The sequence below is a fragment of the Cavia porcellus genome, unplaced genomic scaffold (assembly GCF_034190915.1).
Source record: "Cavia porcellus strain 051 isolate PalLab524CR breed Dunkin Hartley unplaced genomic scaffold, mCavPor4.1 scaffold_17, whole genome shotgun sequence".
Lineage (NCBI taxonomy): Eukaryota > Metazoa > Chordata > Mammalia > Rodentia > Caviidae > Cavia > Cavia porcellus.
In genome coordinates this window covers 15,563,979-15,583,841 of record NW_026947500.1, presented here as the reverse complement: position 1 = coordinate 15,583,841, position 19,863 = coordinate 15,563,979, and the positions used below count along the sequence as shown (strand labels likewise).

Here is a 19,863-nt window from a genome sequence, read left to right as displayed (position 1 = left end):
TACAGGGTCTGATTACCACAGTTGCCTGCATCAGCAACTATATGACTATTTTCTGTGTATCATGGGACTAAAGAGATGATACAAATGAAAAGGGAGAAGAGGAGGAGGATGAACCTTGCAGTATTAACTCAAAACGCAGTTACCACATTTAAAACTGATTCAAGTCCATGTGTATGCGTGGGAAATGTAACTGACTTCCTGACAGAGGCCTAGAGCACAATGATGACATCACAACGAGCTCTCGGAGCACCCTCCCCTCAGTGCAACACCACTCACCCCAGGTACACCGGGGACTTGCATCCCAAACTGAGATGGAACAACTGCTGCCGGCCCACTCTCTCTCAACACAAATCAAAAGGTCACTCTGATACAGTCAGCAGAGGGGGACAGACTGTGGCCCTGGGCCTGTGACTGCCCCAGTTTTCTCCCGAGGCATAAAGCGGCTGGTGCACAGCAGGAGCCGCACAGAGCAGGTTGAGCAATGGATCCTCAGGGCAAGGGCCTAGAGAGGCAGACAGCCTCACAGGGAAAAGCACCAACCATCCACACTGGCTCCTTCCCAGAACAAACAGCTAAGGAGCTGTGATCTGAGAAAAGCCTGGAGACTGCAGCAGGCGAGACAGTTAGGGCCTGACCCACAGGAGCCCTGGTCTGCAGGTCCCAGCGCAGGCGCCATGGAGACAGATGCCCAGGAAGGATGGGTCCGGTCACAATCACAATCAACCCACTGATCGTGGGGAACAATTGTAAACATTCATAGGCAGGAAGGGAGATGTATAGTATCCATTTTTACAAACTTAAGCTGGGGAAACTGCATTGGTATTTAATTCATTAATCACACAGCCTTTACTTTTTATAGAAAATGTAAAAATACTGATTATTTCCACCTATCTTGACCTTATTTTGTCCCCAAAAGGCCTACATTATTCATATGGAAATTCTAAAAACCAGGGGAATTTTAGGAACCATAAACCTCAAGATCATCTTGATTGGTGCTGACCTTTCAGTCTAACATTTGCACAATGACACTACCACTGAACACAGTATTTCATGAACTGTGTGGGCTGCACAGCTGCCTTCAGGTCGCCCCATCACACAAGAAGCATGAACACCTTTACTGCCTATCCAGCCACACCGCCTGCTCAGCAGAACCTCTCTAGGGTCTCCGTTACCACGCGTCCTTGCCCAGCCCCCTCCAGCACCAGGGCCCAGAATCCAGGGAACCGACAGGATGAGCCAAGGAAACAGAAGACTGTGCCTGCACAGGAGCAGGGCACAGCAGCCCACAGGCCAGTCTGTTCCCCGTGGCCCTTGCTGTGGTTTGCATGTGGTACCAGTGTCCCAAGGCTTCCTATTCAAATGTAATCCCCACCGTGAGGCCTCCTCGAGGTAAAAGTGAGCACAGTACCCCCATCCCTCTAGGACGCTGAAGCAGGAAGATCACAAGTCTGAGTACAGCCTGCGCAATGTGACAACTTAGCAAGGCCCTAGCTCAACAAAATGCATACACAGTCTGCCAAAAAAAAAAGAACACACACTTCAGGAAAAGAAAAACAGTATATGTTTTCAACAGATGGTGCTACCCACACATGGGGGACCCCCGAGGATGCTGCAGATCACACAAAAAGCCGCTACACTGCCAGCCCTCAGAGAGAAACTGTAAGTGCATGTGCAGCTCCCTCCATGACCAAGGTCACCCACGCGGGAGGTTGACCCCACCACGGTGAGCACCTCCTGTGACTGCAGAGGCCAAAGGTAACTCCCTTTAATCTCATATGTTTCAATCAATTCAGTATTAAAATATTTATACATGTTTTTGTTTTCTTGAAATATGCATACATTTTGGTGGACTATGTAGAATGAGTTCAATCCCCAGTATAGAAAAGAAGTTATTAAAAAAAAAGTTTTCAGAGATGATGGTGATGCTTTTGGGAAGTGACTTAAATTAGGTAAGGTGACCAGACGAAACTCCTACAAACTGAATGCGGTGACTGACACAGAGGGAGAAGAAATGCCCCGCCTCTCACCTCCTAAGGCTTGTACTCCACTAGATGAAGGTTTTCTGTACCTTCTGAACTGGTATCCATATCACATCCCTTTCTAATAAAGTAGCCTGCTTCACCTATTTCACCATAATAACCAAAACAGACTAACAGCCCTCAACCCAAGAATGATCTTACTTTTCTAAGGGTTATAAAAATAAAACAAAGACTATGTAAAATGGTAAGAACCCCACAAAGCCTAATAATATCTGGCCCACAACTGGAAAATTTTGCTGATCCTGGCCTAGACACCTACCAGTCTCAGAGATGACTAACAAAGCCAGCTACTGCCCAAGACCAACACCAGGAAGAGCCCAAGAAAAGGTGACCTCGCCTGCTGGAGTGCACTCAGTGGCTGGGGCTCCACCCAGGCTGATGGCTCAGGAGGCCAACCATACTCCCAGCAGGCCTCGATGGTCAGCCAAGGAAGGGCTCCGATCTCCAGAGAGGTCTGCTCTCTGCTCACTGCCCTCCCCAGCAGCTCTGCCCCTCCCAGGCATCCCTGTGAAAAGGGGAAGCTCCAAGTCTATTTGGGTTCACATGCAAGTCACATCTTCAAATAGTTTTAACAACAGGTAGTAAAGGTGCTTCAAATTTGAGAGGGGAAGCAAGAGGTTGGATTTACTGATATTCTAGATATAATCTGTCTATGAGATCCCAATGGTATCTCAAGAAAAAGTCACTGCTAACCACACAAGCCACCTACCTGCACATGGAAATTCTACAGTAAGCTCATTTCATCAGGCATTTGCCGAGGCTACTTCCTTACCATCTGAAATGCTCATACAAGTGTCCCACAAGCCAGCTGCAGGCTCCTTCTATGAGCCAGGCACTGTTCTGGCCATGGGCCCTCACCCTGCCTCATTCTAGGCAGGAGCTGAATTGTGGGGAGGTAGACTGATACTAAGCAGGAAAAAATAAATTTGAACTAAAAAGCTCAAAGATGAAACTTCAAAACAGGAAAATGTGGCACGGCTGGGGAAGGAGGGAGGCCTACTCTGGCCTACCTGAGATGACATTTGAACACAGTGTTTCCAAGCCCAGGGAAAACCGAGGACAAGTTCAAGAAGCAAGTGAGTTCTGTCTCACAGGAACCAGAAGAGAAGCGGAACTAAGGTGGAGGGGACAAGAGGGAGCACAGCAGAGACAGGGCCACAGCCCAAGAGGCCAGGCGGACAGTACTGCACTCGCCTGGCATCCGTTTCCTGTTGCTTAGAGGGATTAGTTGGTATTTGTGGGCCACTGTATCCCCTGCAGGCACCACGGAAGGGTCTCTGGGCCTCCACATTCCCAGTATGTGGCCCCTTGCTCACGTCCCTGGGACTTCTAGCTTCCCTTCAGCATCTTTCCTTCTTGCCTTCCTCCTGCTACCCGCACTCACGGGCTTTTGCACTGAACCCAACCGGTCAATCAGGGAAATCGCCACGACTCGAGGTCTTCAACCACCACGGGCCACATTCCCCTTTGCACACAGGTCCTGCGCTCACTGGAATCAGCATCCAGACACCTGCTGCGCTGGCAGCCACGACTCACGCCAGGTGGTGTGAGGGCCCTGAGGCAGGGGGCGGGCTCTTTTCATTTCTTCAGGGTCCTCTGGATGCTGCATGGGGAAAGTGCCACCAGGGGACAAGAGTGAAAGTGGGGTGAGTCAGCAGGATAGCACTTACTAATGCACATTTCCTGTTCGTTACAAAGAGAAAGAATCTGCACAGCCTGAAATAGTAAAAATGGAAATTAGCCATAATGAATCAGCAACAGCAAATCAATTACTCCTTCCCCAGAAAGGACACCAGTATTGAATCACACTATTCATGGGCAACTTTGCCACACTCAAGTGCAAATTTAAATAACAATATTAGTAAAAGGTTATCTGAAGAAAAGCCTCAAATCAATGATCTAAACTTATACCTTAGGAATTAAGAAAGATTAAACCCAAAACACACAGAAAATAAATGAAAGAAATACAAAGTTAAAAAAACAATGAAACTAAAATAACTCTTCAAAAATGATTAAAGCTGTATAGCATTTTAAGAAAAAAGGTATCAAAAGTGAATGAGATATAACTATAGATTCAGAAGATATTAAAAAGGAAAGTAAGAATTGCAAAATTATGCCAATAAATGTGAAAACTTACGATAAAACAATTTCCTTAAAAAACACAAGCCATTCAAAAAGTAACTTCAATTGCCCTGTATCCATTAAGAGATTAAATTAATAGCTAAAATTCTTTCTCACAAAGAGAATTTGGAGACTAGATTCTATACAAACTCTTTCCGAAAAACAGAAGGAATATCATTCAATTCATTTCATAGATCAGCATGATTGATACCAAAAACAGACATAACAAGAAATCAGCTCCCCTTATGAAAGTAATCACAAACTTCAATAAAATTTGACAAATCAAATCTAGCAATGCATAAAAAGGATACATCATGACCGAGAGATTCATTACAAAACACGACTTTTATATTTGACTATCAATAGATTCTCCCCTAAATATGATTTTGAATAGTTCATGTTCCAAATTTTTTTTAAAGCCTCAGCAAACAAAGAATAAAAAGGAACTTTTCAACCTCAGAAATTGCATCTGTTAAAAACAAACAAAAAGGTTAAGATTCCTGGTGACTGACTGACTGCCTTCCCCTAAGGTTGAGAAAAGGCCAGCGTCAAGTCTTATCACATTTCTTTAACCTGTAGTGAAGGTCTGTGTTGATGCTGTAAGGAAAAAATTAGAAGCAAACAGACTGAATTGAATTTATCTGCAGATTACTTGACTATCTATGGGAGAATCTCAAGTATCTCCAAAAAAGGTTCCTAAAAACAAAAAATAAAACAAAACAAAAATAGTTTAACGAGGTCAAGGATAAAATCCAACTACTGGTATACACAGTAGCAGTTATTAGGAATAAAAATTTGAGACTAATTAAAAAGAAATTCCACCTTACAGTGGCATCAAAAAACATGAAACAACCTAGAAATCGCTTTGACTGAACACGTCACTATTGCTCAGCTGCAATCTGACCACGTCCCCAAGGGTTCCTGTGTTGGTACCTGGCCATCCAGGGCGATGGGAACGCTGGGAGGTGAGACACTCCAGAGAAGGAGACCGATGGGAGGTGGTTACCACCACACTGCTCACTCCTTCCTAAGGGGGGGGGGGGTCCTACTAGAAGGCAAAGCTGGCCCTTCCTCAGTGTGTGACTTCCTGTCTCTGACAGGTGCTCCCCCCACTGTGAAGGCATCTGCCATGAAGCAATTGAGCCCGAGCCTTCAACAGAAGCCAAAGAAAATGGGGCTGTCCGACCTTGGACTCTCAGCCTTCAAAATTGTGGGTAAAATAAACTTCTGTTCATTATACAACCTCAGGTATTTGTTACAGCAACACAAAGTGGACTAAGACAAGTCCTGTATTAACCAAAACAGTATGGTACTGGCAACAAGATACATAAGTTAATGGAACAGGACAGACAAAACGAACACAACTCACACATGCATACTGCCAAACGATTTTTTAGTAAGGTCTCAACGCAACAGGAGGACATTTAATTACTTCAACAAATGGTACTAGAAGAAATGGATATACACATGCAAAAAAAACCCCACAAAAATAATTCAAGAGTATCTAACACCCTTGGAATGTCCCGAGTGACAGTATCTTCTGAAACTCAAAGGCAGCCCTTCTCAACCAACTTCAATGTTCACACCACTGCAGTGACCCTCCTGGGCCCCCAGACAGTTCCTAACCCAGAAGAATAAGCGATGATGAAGCACTGGGACACACAGTTCACACTCAACACAGCCTGTGTGGAGTGGCATTTAATCAACAGTGGCTCTGTACTAAAATCTCCACCTAAAAAAATCCTCTAAACAACAGGATCTGGGGAGTTTCTATCAATGAACATGTCAACCTGCTTGGGAAAGTGATGATCACTGGGTTCTGGGATTATACAGGCTATTGCTAGGACCTTGGTGTTCTGTGAAGACATGCCAAAAGGTAGCTAGGTTTTATACTTATTGAAGGCAGAAAAAGCAGCACAATCTGCAGATTGAGAGCAGGCCACTGAGAAAGTTTCACTGGCCACGAGGTTAATGGTAGAGCTCCTGTGTATCTCTCCTTCTTCGGGCTGTCAGACCTAGCCTGCCTTACAAAAACTTGCTTCATTTCCCACCAGAGGAATTGAAGATAGCACTTGCTAACTGGTCCCAGTTGCAGGGCTTGGAAACTGTATTCTGTGCATGCACCCTGGATGTCTGTGATAAAAAGGTCATTATTACTTGCCCAGCCAGTTTGGTCACACTCCAATCTCCTGCCTCAGGGCATGGAAGCTCTGCAATCTCTACATCCCAATTTATCCTATAAACCTGTTCATTCAGCTGCTCCTTAGTTGTATTCTTCATAATCAACCAGTAACAGTAAGTAAAATACTCCCTTGAGTTCTGAGAATTGATTTAGCAATTCTCATTTCTGGCATTACTTGTGATTCTTTTCTCTAATACTACTTCTGAAACCAACCACTGGACAAGGGACCTGTACCAACTGTCCAATTCTCTGATTCTATGCAGGTTTCATTACATGGGCATGACTGATTAAACCCTTGGCCGTCAGTGAATAAACTCAACCTCTGACCCTTTTCTGTTTCCAGAGCCAAGAGTACTGAAAGTTCTAACCCTCTAGTCCCATAGTTGTAGTTCTACTAGAAGTTCTCACCTGAAAGCTACCTAGGGTTCCCCTGGCTTATATCATTACACTATAAACCAAAGGGATGCATACTCAGGAAATTTCCAGTATTTTAGGAGCTCTGTGCTTCAAACCAAAACAAAGACCAAATATGTGTTTTTATCATAACACCTCAATCTCTATCTCATAATATATTCAAACATTAACTCAGAATATAACATCCATCTAAAGGCAAAATGTAAAAACTACTAAAATACTACAAGAAAACACAGGAGAAAACCGTTGTGCTGTGCTTTAGAGATAAGACAGTGCTCCTTAAGCCACTGAAACAGTGTAAATTGTAAAAGAATCAGTCTCAACGTATACAGAAAAAGAAAAGCCATTGAAAAGGAGAAAACATTAGCAAAACATACCAGACAAAAGACTTGTGTCAAGAATATATAACAATATACAATATACGTTCTAAGAAACACATGGGGAAAAGATCCGAATAAATGTTTCACCAAAAAATATATACACATGACAAACACAAGATGCTAAAAATCATTAGAGAAATAAAAATGTAAAACCATAAACACATGATTACATATCTAGTAAGATGCCTAAAAGTAAAAAGATTGATAACATCAAGTATTGAAAAGGTATGAAACTCCTGGAATTCTCATACATTCATTGCTGGCAAAAATGCAAAGTGATAAGTTTTTTTGGAAAATAGCTGGCAGTTTCTTGAGTTTTGTTCTATTTTGTTTTCTTGGTATTGGGGATCAAAACTAGGGCCTTATGCATGGTTACCAGTTTCTTATAAAACTAAACATATTGTTATGGTAAGACTCAGTAACTCCACTCCAAAGTGTCTTCCCAAGAGAAATAAATCATTCATAAAGAGGCCTGCACATCAGTGCAGAGAGGATGCTACAGTATGGATGTGGAACGTCCCATCCCCTGCCGAAGGCCATGTGGTAAGGCCTGGTCTCCCAGTGGTACTCCCAGGAGCTGTGGAAGCAGCTTCAGGACAGGCCATCATCAGAGCTCTTTGGTCCCTGGGAATGTGCCCTGGAAGGGGACCGTTGGACCCTGACCTCTTCCTCTTTCCCTAAGCCCCCTGGTACACGACTGTGAGCGCTTTTGCTCTTCCAGGCATTCTAGCCTTGACGTACTTGCCTTGCTACAGACCCAAACCAATGCAGCTAATTGACCACAGACTGGAAACCCCAAACTGAGAACCACAGTAAAGCATTTTCTCTTAATTACCTCAGGTATTTTGTTACAGTGGTGGAACGCTAACTAACCTGACATCCAGACTAACATATCTAGAAGCAGTCTGCATAAAATCCCAAGATGGAAAAACTCAAGGGACTGTCAACTGATAAAGGAAAAATAATACCCATACAGTGAATGACTAACTACCAGCAGAGAAAATGAATACTCAGCAATGTACTGAAAACGGTACTTGGCCAAACAAAAAAAACAAAAACAAACAAACAAACAAACTGGATCTACTGAGTCATAGAACACGGGTGAACTCAAAGCATTATGCTAAGTGAAAGAGGCTAGACACAAAACACCACCTACACCACGAGTCCAATTATAAGAAACTCTAGAACAGACAAAATTGTAGTAGTGCCAAGGAGACCTGCATCTTAGAGACCACAGTAAAGGAGACTGACTACAAATGGGCAAGGAAACTTTTTAAGTGATGAACATGAATCATGAGTGTGATCATCATTTCAGTGTCTGTCAACACTCATCAATTACACTTAAAATGGGTAAACGTCACAGCAAGTAATTCATACCTCAAAACAGATTTTTAAATTTCTAACAAAGATCTACAACAACAAACTATGCTGACATGATAACCTAACATAAAACAAAATTTGTGGTATCTACACCCTTAGTTTTACTTACCACTTAACTAAGGGTCTGACTAGGTAAATAAATAAGTATGCAGCTAAGATTATGAAATAGTATTAAACAGATTGCTTCATTAGTCACAGGTTTCCACATGTCATGAGATCTGTATCTATTAGAACAGTATGCACTGTGTTCAATAATGCAGGCTGACAGCTTTAGTGAGAAGTGTTTAGTCATAACACAATTTACTAGAATTCAAAAGCAGAAGTAAAACGATCTTTTTTTAAAAAACCCACACTGATATAATTCGGTGAAACACTCAACTTACAGTTCTACACACAGGAATCAATTACCAAGAATTGTTTGTCATCTATTTTAGGAATTTCAAGTGTCAGTAATTTTTCATAAAATTTCACCTGAAAACATGATAAAAAACAACGCATAGGCACTCTGCGATTTACTATTAGAATACTTGTAAAAATAATGAACAGATGACTATGATTGCAAGTTTGTGGCTAATGCAGCAGATTCTGGCTAATTCAAAAGAACTTTTTCATAACTATTATAGACAACAATAAAATTTTTTGAGCGAACGTTTTGAAACAGAATTATTTTAGCTTTCAGGTGTAAGAAACAAAAAATATTAAAAATGAATAAACAATTTCTAAAACATGCGGCAGGGAAAGCACCACACATTCAGGTCAATCACTAATATAATCAGTATAACTGATGCTTCACAAGAAGCTCTGGCTATCAAAATATGTTTCCCAATATTCTAAGATGCACAGGCATGCCGTGAGCCCAGAGACAGGTTTCTAATCTACAAGAAAGATACACAACAGTGACTTCCAACCAACAGAGCTGCTAAGATGTGTAAATGCATGAATTATAAGAACTTAAGGAGACTTCAGAGACCAGTATTCGAGAGGCTAAAGCAAGATGATTGCTGCAAGTTCGAGGCCAGCCTAGGCTACATAGTGATTTCAGGACCAGCCTGAACTGCATAGTGAAACTGTCTCAAAAAGACAAAAACAGCCCAAAGAGAAAGAGAAAGACTTCATATTCCTTTTAGGTCTTAGATTAAAAACCTCAATACCGTACAGAAAGCCCTGCCTGGGGATAGGTAGCTCAATGGTAGAATGCCTGCTTAGTATGCACCAGGCCAAGGGTTTGCTCCCACTCCTGCTTTGACCCTGCCCTGGGAGTCAAATAGTTCCAACTAAGCCACTGGCTTAACCAGCCTTTTACCTCCTGGGGAGTCTGTAAATGAAAGAACAGAAATTATTCTATGAAATCTCTTTGTAGTCTAAAACTTTTCTTCTCAAATGTTTTAACAACTCAGAAATGTGACACAATTTATCAAAACAAAAAAATATACTAATACACTTTATAAGTTTTAAAAAATTATTTGCTACATATATATTTGCTCAATATAATTTGTCAATATAATGAAATTCAGATTTCAGAAAGTCTCAAGATAGAGAAAATATCACCTCTGATCTGTGATCTAACTTGCACAGCTCACACAGCTATAATAATACTGGGCATAATGTGCTGTAACTCTCTTATGTACGTGCCAGACTGTAAGAATCTTTCTTTATATGTATCCTGTTAGCTGCTTAACATTCTAATGAGTGCATGCATATATTTGTACAATGATTACTTATTACTATAATGAAGTGTTAGGGGAGACAAATGATAAAATTATTATTTTTATTAGGGGATGAAAGGAATAGCAAGATTTCTCTGTGTACTCTTTTGCAGACTTTTTAACTTACTAATACTAGTTTAAGTAAAACTTGATTAATGTAGATGAAACAGTTATCAGAAGTCAGAAAACGCCTGGTCCAATACAATGTAAGGCTCTCCTTAATAGTCCTTAATATTAGTACCTGTTTTCCTAGCACTTTAAAGGGTATAGGGAAAATAAAGTCAGCAGTCAGAATACTCTAAAACAATGGTGGTCTGGGATAATTCAGAGGATCATCTTAAACATATACCAACACTCCTAAACAAGCATCAGTGAACTGAAGTACTGTTTAAATACTAATTAATTTCAGCAAACACATGATTGAGTGTCTTATTATAATGCTGTGTTCTGAGAATACAATAAAGGACAAAGAATAAGTTCCTCTGCTCAAGGAATTTGGGGCAAGATCACTTTATAAGCCTTAAGTTTTAAGAAATGAACAAGGTACCATTAGAATCGATAAACAGGGAAGAGAAACCTTTGGGGAGGTGAAAAAGGAAAATGAGTGATTTGGGGGAGATGGGAGGCTTCAAAAGAATAACCAGTGAACAGGTCCACTGTTGCTGAGCAGTGTGTGTGTGTGTGTGTGTGTGTTGGTTTTTTACTATTACTGCTACTTCAGAAGGAAAATTAAAGATTTCATTATGTGAGGCAGCTACAGCAGGGCACATCTGTTAATTCTGGCATTCTGGGAGGCTGTAGCAAGTGCAAGATCATCCTGGGCAAACCAGCAACTTCAGTGAGACCCTATCTCAAAGGACGTAAGTCAACAAAACAGGTGCTGGGAATAGGGCGGGGAGCAAAAGCCTGGCAATACCCAAGATTGTCAAAAAGGTTTTATTACATGTTATGGCTGTGTCTAGATGTCCCCCAAAGCCTCACGCAGGCGTAGGCAGGGCTTTTTCAGAGGCAGACTGTGTGACACTGGAACCGATTCATGGTGCACTGCTAGGATCAAGGGCACTAGGATGAAGGGTGCAAGTGCTACTGCCCTGAGTAGCCTGGATAAGAAATGAGGGTAAAAATTGCTGTAGTCACCCCTTGTTTGCTTCGCTATCTTCTGCCCACCATGAACTGATTCTCCTCTGCAAAGCTTGTCTGCTCTGCCACCCTGCCCTGGAGCCAGCCGACTACAGATTGTAAGAATCTTTCTTGCTAACTATGAGCTAACCCGCTGCTAACTATGAGCTAAGTAAACCTTTGTCCTTTAACTTTGTGTGTCAGGTGTGTTGTCCCAGCAACAACAGAAAAGTAACCAAGACATCACATGAAAGACTCCATTCTTTAATAGTAACTAATGAAAATAGTGTGATTAAACATTAGATATTTATGTCACTTTAGGCCATGATAAATTTAAGTATTCTTTTAACTAGGTAAAAAAATTTTATTGACCTAGAATCATACAAATAAATACAGATACACTTACTAGATTGTCTATTTAAAATCCAGGCAGAGAAACCCTTTCACAGAAATCTGAAACAATAGTCCCAAATGACAGAGTGAATTACTAAAATAACTTATTTGCACCTATTTTCCTAAATTAAAATACTGACTTTAACAGGATACAATAACAAATCTTGTGAGTTGAACTATTAAAGATTATCCTGATCACATGAAAAATTAGAAGTACATAAAGACAGATTAAATTGAAAAGTATTCAAGGCTAACTTGCTCATCTGATAAAACAGTGCTTTGTATATTATTTAATATGTCCCTTAACAGGTACCAGCAACAGACAGCTACACACTGCAAGAAATCACTAAAACCCTTTCTAAATAGTATCATTTGTGCAGAGAAGCAGAATAAATAAATGGAAGCCAAAGAAAGGGTAAAGTAAAAAGACTTCTATCAGTAATTATAGTGTGGTAATTACCAAACCTACTGCTCTGCAAGGACAAACACTAAGTGAATGCCAACAGTGCCGTCTTGCCTTCACAGTATCACTGCCACTCCTCAAAGATTCACGCGCTCAGCCCTTGTTAAAATCCCTGAAACACATCACAGCTTCCTAGCTAGCTGCTCTATCGTCCCAAGAAGACTGCAAAGCCACCAATCATGGTGTGAGAACAATTTACCTCGAGACCATGCTCAACTGGTCTAAAAGTTTCTATTCTAAAAGTTACAGAAATAAGAATCATAATCCTCTTGGGATAAGTTCCCCATATTGTTTAAGAAAAAAAGAACTTGAAATGTGTGTAAAACCTTTAATAAGAACCACAGAGTTATCATGTATTTACTACTATTGGCCCTGAATCTCCGGATTCCACATCTTCTTAATTAACCACCCACAAAGAGAAAAATGGCAGGGGGGGGGGGAGATCTATATTGAACAGGTGCAAACATTTTTCTTGTTAGTGTTCCATAAACAATGTAGTATATAAAACTATTTCTATAGCGTTTACATTGCACTGGGTATTGCAAGTACTCCAGACACAATTTAAAGTTTATGAGAAGATGTGGATAAGCTCCATGCAAGCACCACATCATGTCACATAAGAGACCAAGGGCCCATTCTAGTGCACTGTACTTTCCTGACACTGTCACAGTGAAATCTCTTAACACCCCTAATAGGCAGCAGAATGGCCCTTGACAGATGGGAAGGCAGAGGTCTGGAATGTCAACCACCACAGTCCAAGCACAGGAGTGCACTGATGCCATCAGGAGTTGAATCTAACCCTTTTAAGTATGTTACACTACATTTGAAAAAAGCAAAAAAAAAAAACCCTACCAAAGCCAAAATATAACCCACTTGTGCTATTACTCCTAAGTGTTCATAAATCTACCATGTTTTAAGGTAAAACACTGAAGTTTAAAAAGACGGAGCACACTAAAGGACATCAACCACAATTAAGACACCTCTAAAAACATCTGTCTCCAAATATTCTCTCACATTCTCAGAACTGTTCCAGGTATGTATTCTTCATATGCAGTAAACACTTGCTTAATCAACAGAACAGGGTGGTGGTTTCCCTAAATATCAGACTACTTCGAGGGGATAATTCCACCTATGGTTGACTGAAAAAGTGTACTTTATGCTTTAAATTCTACCTTTATTTGCTTCCTGGTAAATTATAAGGCACCACAAATTACAGGCCTTTCTCATCTTGATCACCTGCATTTCTTACTAATTGAAACAGATTCACTGAATAACTTAGAAATAGTAAGAAATAAGTAAAATGCAAGCTACATTAATCTTTAGCATTGGTAATGCAACAACAGAAAAACATACAGCTTTTGCTGCCGTGAATACCAACCTGGAAACACTGTACAACCACAGGCACACACCCAGGTGGGTGCTGATGTAACCACCAATTTCCAAAGCAAACTCCACAATGAATGCTTTGGGACGTGGCAGGCATGCTGGTCAGTTAAGAGTACTGTTTACACCACTGAAAGTACACAGCATAATTCTGGGACAGGCAACTGGACTTTCCCTTCCCAACAGATGTTTCATAAATACTACTCATGTGCCACAAATATTTCCAGAGCTCAAATTATGTTTCAACTTCTAAAACAACTCACATTACAAATTTTTCTTTATAAGTACTTTTTCTTGTAAAACAGTAAAAAAAACAGACAAAAAGAAGTTGCTTGCTGGCAATGAAGCTCAAACCACAGGACATTTTAGGAAAACAGACTTTAACATAATTTCATAATACGAGAAAAACTGGCTATTATTTCATAATAAAATTCACTTACATACCAGCACAGAATATCCCTGGGACTTCACTCCTAATTATTATGGTCCGAACTTTCTTATCAGATTTTAAAGCATCCACAGTTTTTGATAACTAAACCAAAACAGGGAGAGTAAGGAGGAAAAAGAAAAAAAATTATTTTTAGACTAGTGATATTTACATTAGATCTTAATATTAGAAATAAACATTTTAATGTTCACACTCACCGTTTTTACAAGATTTTTACTGAGTGAATTTTTGGCATAAGCTCTGTTGATTCCAAGCACCAGGATTCCTAGTTAAAGAAGGGGTGGGAGTGCAAAACAAGACACAAGAGTTAGCGCAGTATTCCAAAACCTGAGACTCTAACATGTCTAACCAACACTGGCCTTAACAAATCCACCACCTCCTTCAAATTCCTGGCCTGTGCTCTATCCTTATTTTCATGCTTAACTTCCTTTTCAAAACAAGCCTTTTTCTTTAAACCACAGTACATTCATAAATTTTGCAACACTAAATCAGACTACCTGGGGGAGGGCCACACTAACTGGTAAAAATCTGGAATCCCAGGATACTACTTAAAGTCTGCGTTTGTCATCTTCAGGCATAAAGAGGTGATCACTGACAAAAGCTAGTGGCATGCTGGGATCATCTGAGCTGCTTTCTGCGAGGATGCCAGCTGCCACAGCTCATTCACCTCTTCCTCTGCGGCACCTCGCAGTTGTCAGCACTCACATCCCGGTTTCTCTCCTGACTTCTGTCCCACACTTAAACTGAGGGCACCTTCACAGTGAGAGCACACAAGCAACTCTAACACAATCCACAGAAAACAAAGTTTACTATGTCTTGCACTAAACCCAGGCCTCCTGCCTTCCTCCCCTAAATTTTATCAGAGAGCATCATACCAATCAAAGGACTCACATCAATTTTCTAAACACCAAACCTACATATAGAATTCATATTTCCTTAAAATCCTTTAATTACTTATTTCTCAATATCTGAATTCAAAGACCTTAAGTGGATATTCAAAGTTCAATACAATCTTTAAAGCTTCCTGCCCTAAGTTAAGCACAATTTTCTCCACATAATTGAACTGCCTTTCTCCAGGCTGAGAATAGTCCTTACATGTAGAGTTAAACAGAAGACAGTGAAATGTACACCTCTCCTGTCCAAGAAACTGGACAGACATATTTTTAAGGAAAGTACAAAGATGATTTCAGCTCACAAGATCTTCAAGAATCCCAAGTGATTTCAGTGTGCAGAACAACACAATACACAACGTCTACCTATGGCAGGCTCTGCATGACCTTGAATAGATGGCAATAGCCACCTCTAACTGAGCATGTTAATGCCTAAGAGCCTGAGGTGGATTAACTCACATAACCCCCGTGACCAAGGGACAGGCACCACACTTATCATCAGTTAACAGACAAGGACCCTGAGACTTCAGAGGTTCAGTGCCGTCAGACAGTAAGCAGCAATCAACTCCACATCGCCACCACTATGCCACCCTGCTCAACTTCAGTTCCTCATGAAGAAAATTAAGCAGCTAAAACTTGATGCATTTATTCAAATATATTGAGTATGCATCACGGTGCTTGGTCCTCTAAAAGGGAAAAACAAACATTAACAACATTGAAATACACAATTCAAAATGTTTTACATGCTACAAATGGTGCAACAGTATCTCATTGCCAGAACTGACAGGGTCTGGAGGAAAGGGGGAGACCCCAAATAATCCACACAAAAACTGCAGCAAAGCTTGCATGGCAATTATATAGTAACACAACCAAAAATGAAATCAGAAAAATAATTTAATAATAGGTATTCTACTTTGCAACACAGCATGTTAAGAAGCCGAAAACATTCACTCAATCCTAAAAAGTAAAACCCTAAAGAAACTGAAAAAAATAAAAATTTTAAAAACTCTCCTCAGATCTATTAGAGAAGAGCTAACATTACTTAGTGTCCCTAAAACTGGAGAAACATAAGAGAATGTGGAGAACCCTGGCTTGCCTGAGCAGAAATCCACAGGTACAAACCTCCGCGGGGAGCACCGCGAAGGCACCAGGGCGCAGAAGCCCAGAGGCAGCAGATGGTGGCTGGAGCGGTCTATGTGGAAGGGGACAGGGTCTCTGGCTAAGTGCTGACTCTGAGCTTCAGGATGTCACAAAAGAAACCACCAACACTAGACGACAGAGGAAAAAAGAACAGATCCAAGAACTAGGGGACAATTACAAAGGGTATAATACAATGAGAATTCCAAGAGGAAAAGAAAATGCAAAACAACAACGGTTGATAATTCCCTCAAATTAATGTCAAACATTAACCCACAGACCCAGAAAAATAGGAAAAAGTCAAGAAAAATGAATGCCAACAATATCAACCAGAATATACAATTTTCAAACTGAAGATAATGGAAGATAAATAAAAATCCTGAGAGGAGAGGAAAATAAACACCTCTAATAACAATGTAAGAATTCTGCTGGTCTACTGCAGGGTCCCTACACGCAGGGATTTTGTAGCCATCCTGGTATCGACCTCTGGCTCGAGATCTGTGCTGGTACCAGTGTGAACAAACCCGCCGTATTGCCGGTCACATGGAAGCATGGCACACAAGCAAGTACCGTACAAAATCCTCGCTAAGGGTGACAACCACTCTACTGCTACTGGTCTACACACTTATTCTTCTGTTAATTATCATTTTAGGCTGTATTCCTACTAACAAAAAAATTTACTATAGGACAGGATGCCATGTTATGCCGGCAGCATCCGCAACTGTTCTGTCTTTACTGTCTCCCAAGGGCATCCTTCTGCTGAGCCTGATTTAAACTAACTGTTCAGTTCACCCTGGGCCCAGAGGCAAAAGGCAGTACCACCTAGATATGGAGCAGCGACACCACAGATTCACGACTGTACACAGTGTGTGCACACAACGACAAAACTGCCCATGACTCAGCTCCCAGAGCAGTTGTTTCCATCTTTAAGTAACACATGATGCTGTGCTGAGGTGCTGAGGAAAGAAATCACCAAGCCAGAATTCTGGATACTATAATAAAATCCTCCAAAAAAGAAGGATGAACAAAGTTTTTGTCAAATACAAAAAAAAAAAAAAAAATCTAAAATTTTTTGCCAGTACAAGTGCCCTATAAGAAATATCAGGAGAAACTTCTCAAAGAAGAAAATTTTATAAGTCAGTAACTCATATTTACATAATGAAAGGAAAAGCATCATAGTAGAAATAAGTGAAGGTAAAATAAAAGTTTATTTTTCTTTTTCTTAATTGATTTAAGAAAACAATTTTTTTAAAACATTACCACTGGAGGAGGGTTTGCTCCTGGCATGTGCCAAGTCCTGGGTTTGATCCCCAACACAGCATTAAAAAATAAAAATAAAAACAAAGTAAGCAACAATGGGTTCAGTTACATATGCTTACGTAGGAAGAAAATAGAGACAAATGAAGTACTAATAAAGGCCAGGAAGTAGCTGAGTGGTAGAGCACTTTCCTTGCATATATGAGTCCTTTGGTCCAATCTCAAACATGGCAAGGAAAAAACAAAACACAAAAATAAATACAGATAGCTCAAATTCATAAGATTGAACATCTTCACAATACACAAATTAACTGGACTTCTAGAAAGCTGGTGGAGTGGAGAGCAGCAGCACAGCAGCTACTGTGAAATTTGGAGTCCAGAGCCTGAAATATACCAACATGGGGAAGAGAAGGAGCAGGGTGGATCCCTCGGATCTGAAGCAACAACTGGAGCCCACAAGGGAGAGCAAAGAGGACTTTACTGCAAAAGAAGGAGTTGGCAAAAGCACTTTTTCCCTGAATCCTAGCCTGCAGCATGAGAGGTGGCTTGAACCTACAGAGACACAGGGACCATCAGCCACCCGGATGCTTCTGCACCAGCAGAAAGGAGCAGTGGATGCTGCAGGGTCAGAGGCTGGTGAGTAGCTCCAGTTCAGATATCCTCAGGAGACCCCGATTAGTTCGCTGCCACTCTGGAAAGAAACCAGCTGCACCTGCACCACAGCCACTGTGGACTCACTTCATCTATTGGCTCCCAGTGTCAGGGTGAGGTGCAGCCATGGAAGACAGCCAGGGTCAGGGAGCCAAGTTAAAGCCAGCAACAGGCACCCAGAGTATTGAGGACTGAGTAACTCAGGTCCCAGCCTCACAGCCAAAACCCAGAATCAGCCTGAACCTCAATGGAGCTGAAAGCACAGGTTTGCAGGATTATCCACCATCCTGCCATAATTCTACTGCAAGCTTGCTGGAGTTAATCAGCACGGATCTGGGCTCTGTGTGTCTACCAGTGACAGAAGAGACAGGCCCTGAAGTGGACATGCTTTTCCTTCTTCTTTGCTTTTTTCTTCCCCTCATTGTTTATTCGGGTTTTATGTTTGTTTTACATTTTGTTGTATTACTACAAATCTTATTCATATGGCTAAAGGTGGCAAATTAATAGTTACCACAGTTTGTCATTTTCTAAACTGTGCTTGATGCTGTTGCATTGGCCAAGGTCACATAGTTGTTCCAATCAGTTTTTCTTCCTTGTATGCCAGGACCAAGACTGTTTGAGGACCATAAACAGTATTACAGGTAGGTGCCAAAGAGCCAGGGGCTGGGCCAAACAAGCAGTAACTTCTCATCCCCAAAAGAAATTGAAGAGGTAGGATCTTGCAACAGATTCAAAAGCCGAAAGCCAACTACATGTAGAAGACATCTCTAAAAAGTAGTCATTCCCTAAGGAGTTCTCAGTACCAGCAAGGAAGCTGCCTACCATAAGCAATTTACAAGCATTGATGCAGAAAGTTAACTAAAAAAAAAAAAAAAAAAAAGAGCCAGACAGAAAGAAAATGAGAAGATACAAAAACAAGCTGCAACCCTAGATTTCCAGCTCACACAATGCAAACCCAGGGTGGGAATGAGGCAGCAAAATTCAAAAGTCAGCCACCTAAACTCTCTGCAATGCTACATTGGAAGGAATAAAGCAAATCAGATTTCCTGAAAAATACCAGGGAGCCATGTAAAAGTACAGTATTCTATCCTCACACTGGGTTATTCTGCTGTGTATACTTTCAATAAAATCTTTAATCTCCTGGGTATCTGTAAAAATAAAAAATGCTAGATGATGCAAAAAAGAATAATATAAAATAGATCAGTCATTAAAATAGCAAACAATAGCACAAATAACAAAAAACCAGTTCACAGAAGTAATGGAAAAAACTTCCCAACCATGGAAAAAGAATTTGACACAGAAGTGAAGCACAGAGAATTTCATTTTTTTTATTTAAAGAGAAAGAAATTAAAAACAATGATAGAGAATTTCATAATAGAAAACTAACAGTGGTTAATATATTGCATATTGCTATCTTCCAAGTAGTTGCAAGATATAGGCATGCAAAACTGATAAAGTAACACAAGCACAAACTATTCTTTTCAATGAACAAGAAATTAGTAGTACAATTATATTAACTATCTTGTGTGTACTTGTGTGTGTATATATAGATATTATTTTCCCTTTTCTCCCCTTTCCCTCATCCCAATTGTTCTTTCCTTCTGAGCAGTTTCTTTGCCTTTCACGATATCCACTGTATTTTTTGGATCTTATATACTCTTTCAGTTTCTTACATCAACAAAGACAATACAGTGTTTACATATGCAAGTCTGACTTATTGTGATTATGAGTATGGTCTCTAGTTACATCCATTTGCCTATAAAAGCCTCTAGTTTATCATTCTTTATACTTTAGTACTCCATTGTATAAAATATCACAATCTTTTTATCCATTCCTCAGCTGATGGGCATTTGGGTTGTTTTCAAGATTTAGCTGTTACAAACTGTGATGCTATAAACAT

General features: G+C 40.6%; 1 protein-coding gene across 4 annotated transcripts in view; it reads right to left on the bottom strand.

Annotated features, from left to right (window-relative positions):
- Auh (AU RNA binding methylglutaconyl-CoA hydratase) overlaps positions 1 to 19,863 on the bottom strand; it is a 121,097-nt gene that overhangs the window by 93,504 nt on the left and 7,730 nt on the right. For 3 of the 4 annotated variants that reach the window (XR_010040027.1, XM_063227245.1, XM_063227244.1), the window contains exons 2-3: positions 14,226 to 14,293; positions 14,025 to 14,112 (exon numbers count right to left, since the gene is read on the bottom strand). The exons of the other annotated variant lie outside the window; for it this stretch is intronic. Coding sequence is in view for 2 of the 3 variants with exons in the window: in XM_063227245.1 (XP_063083315.1) it covers positions 14,025 to 14,112; positions 14,226 to 14,293 (156 nt within the window). In the remaining variant the exon portion in view is untranslated. The remainder of the gene's footprint in view (positions 1 to 14,024; positions 14,113 to 14,225; positions 14,294 to 19,863) is intronic. 4 annotated transcript variants of the gene reach the window in all.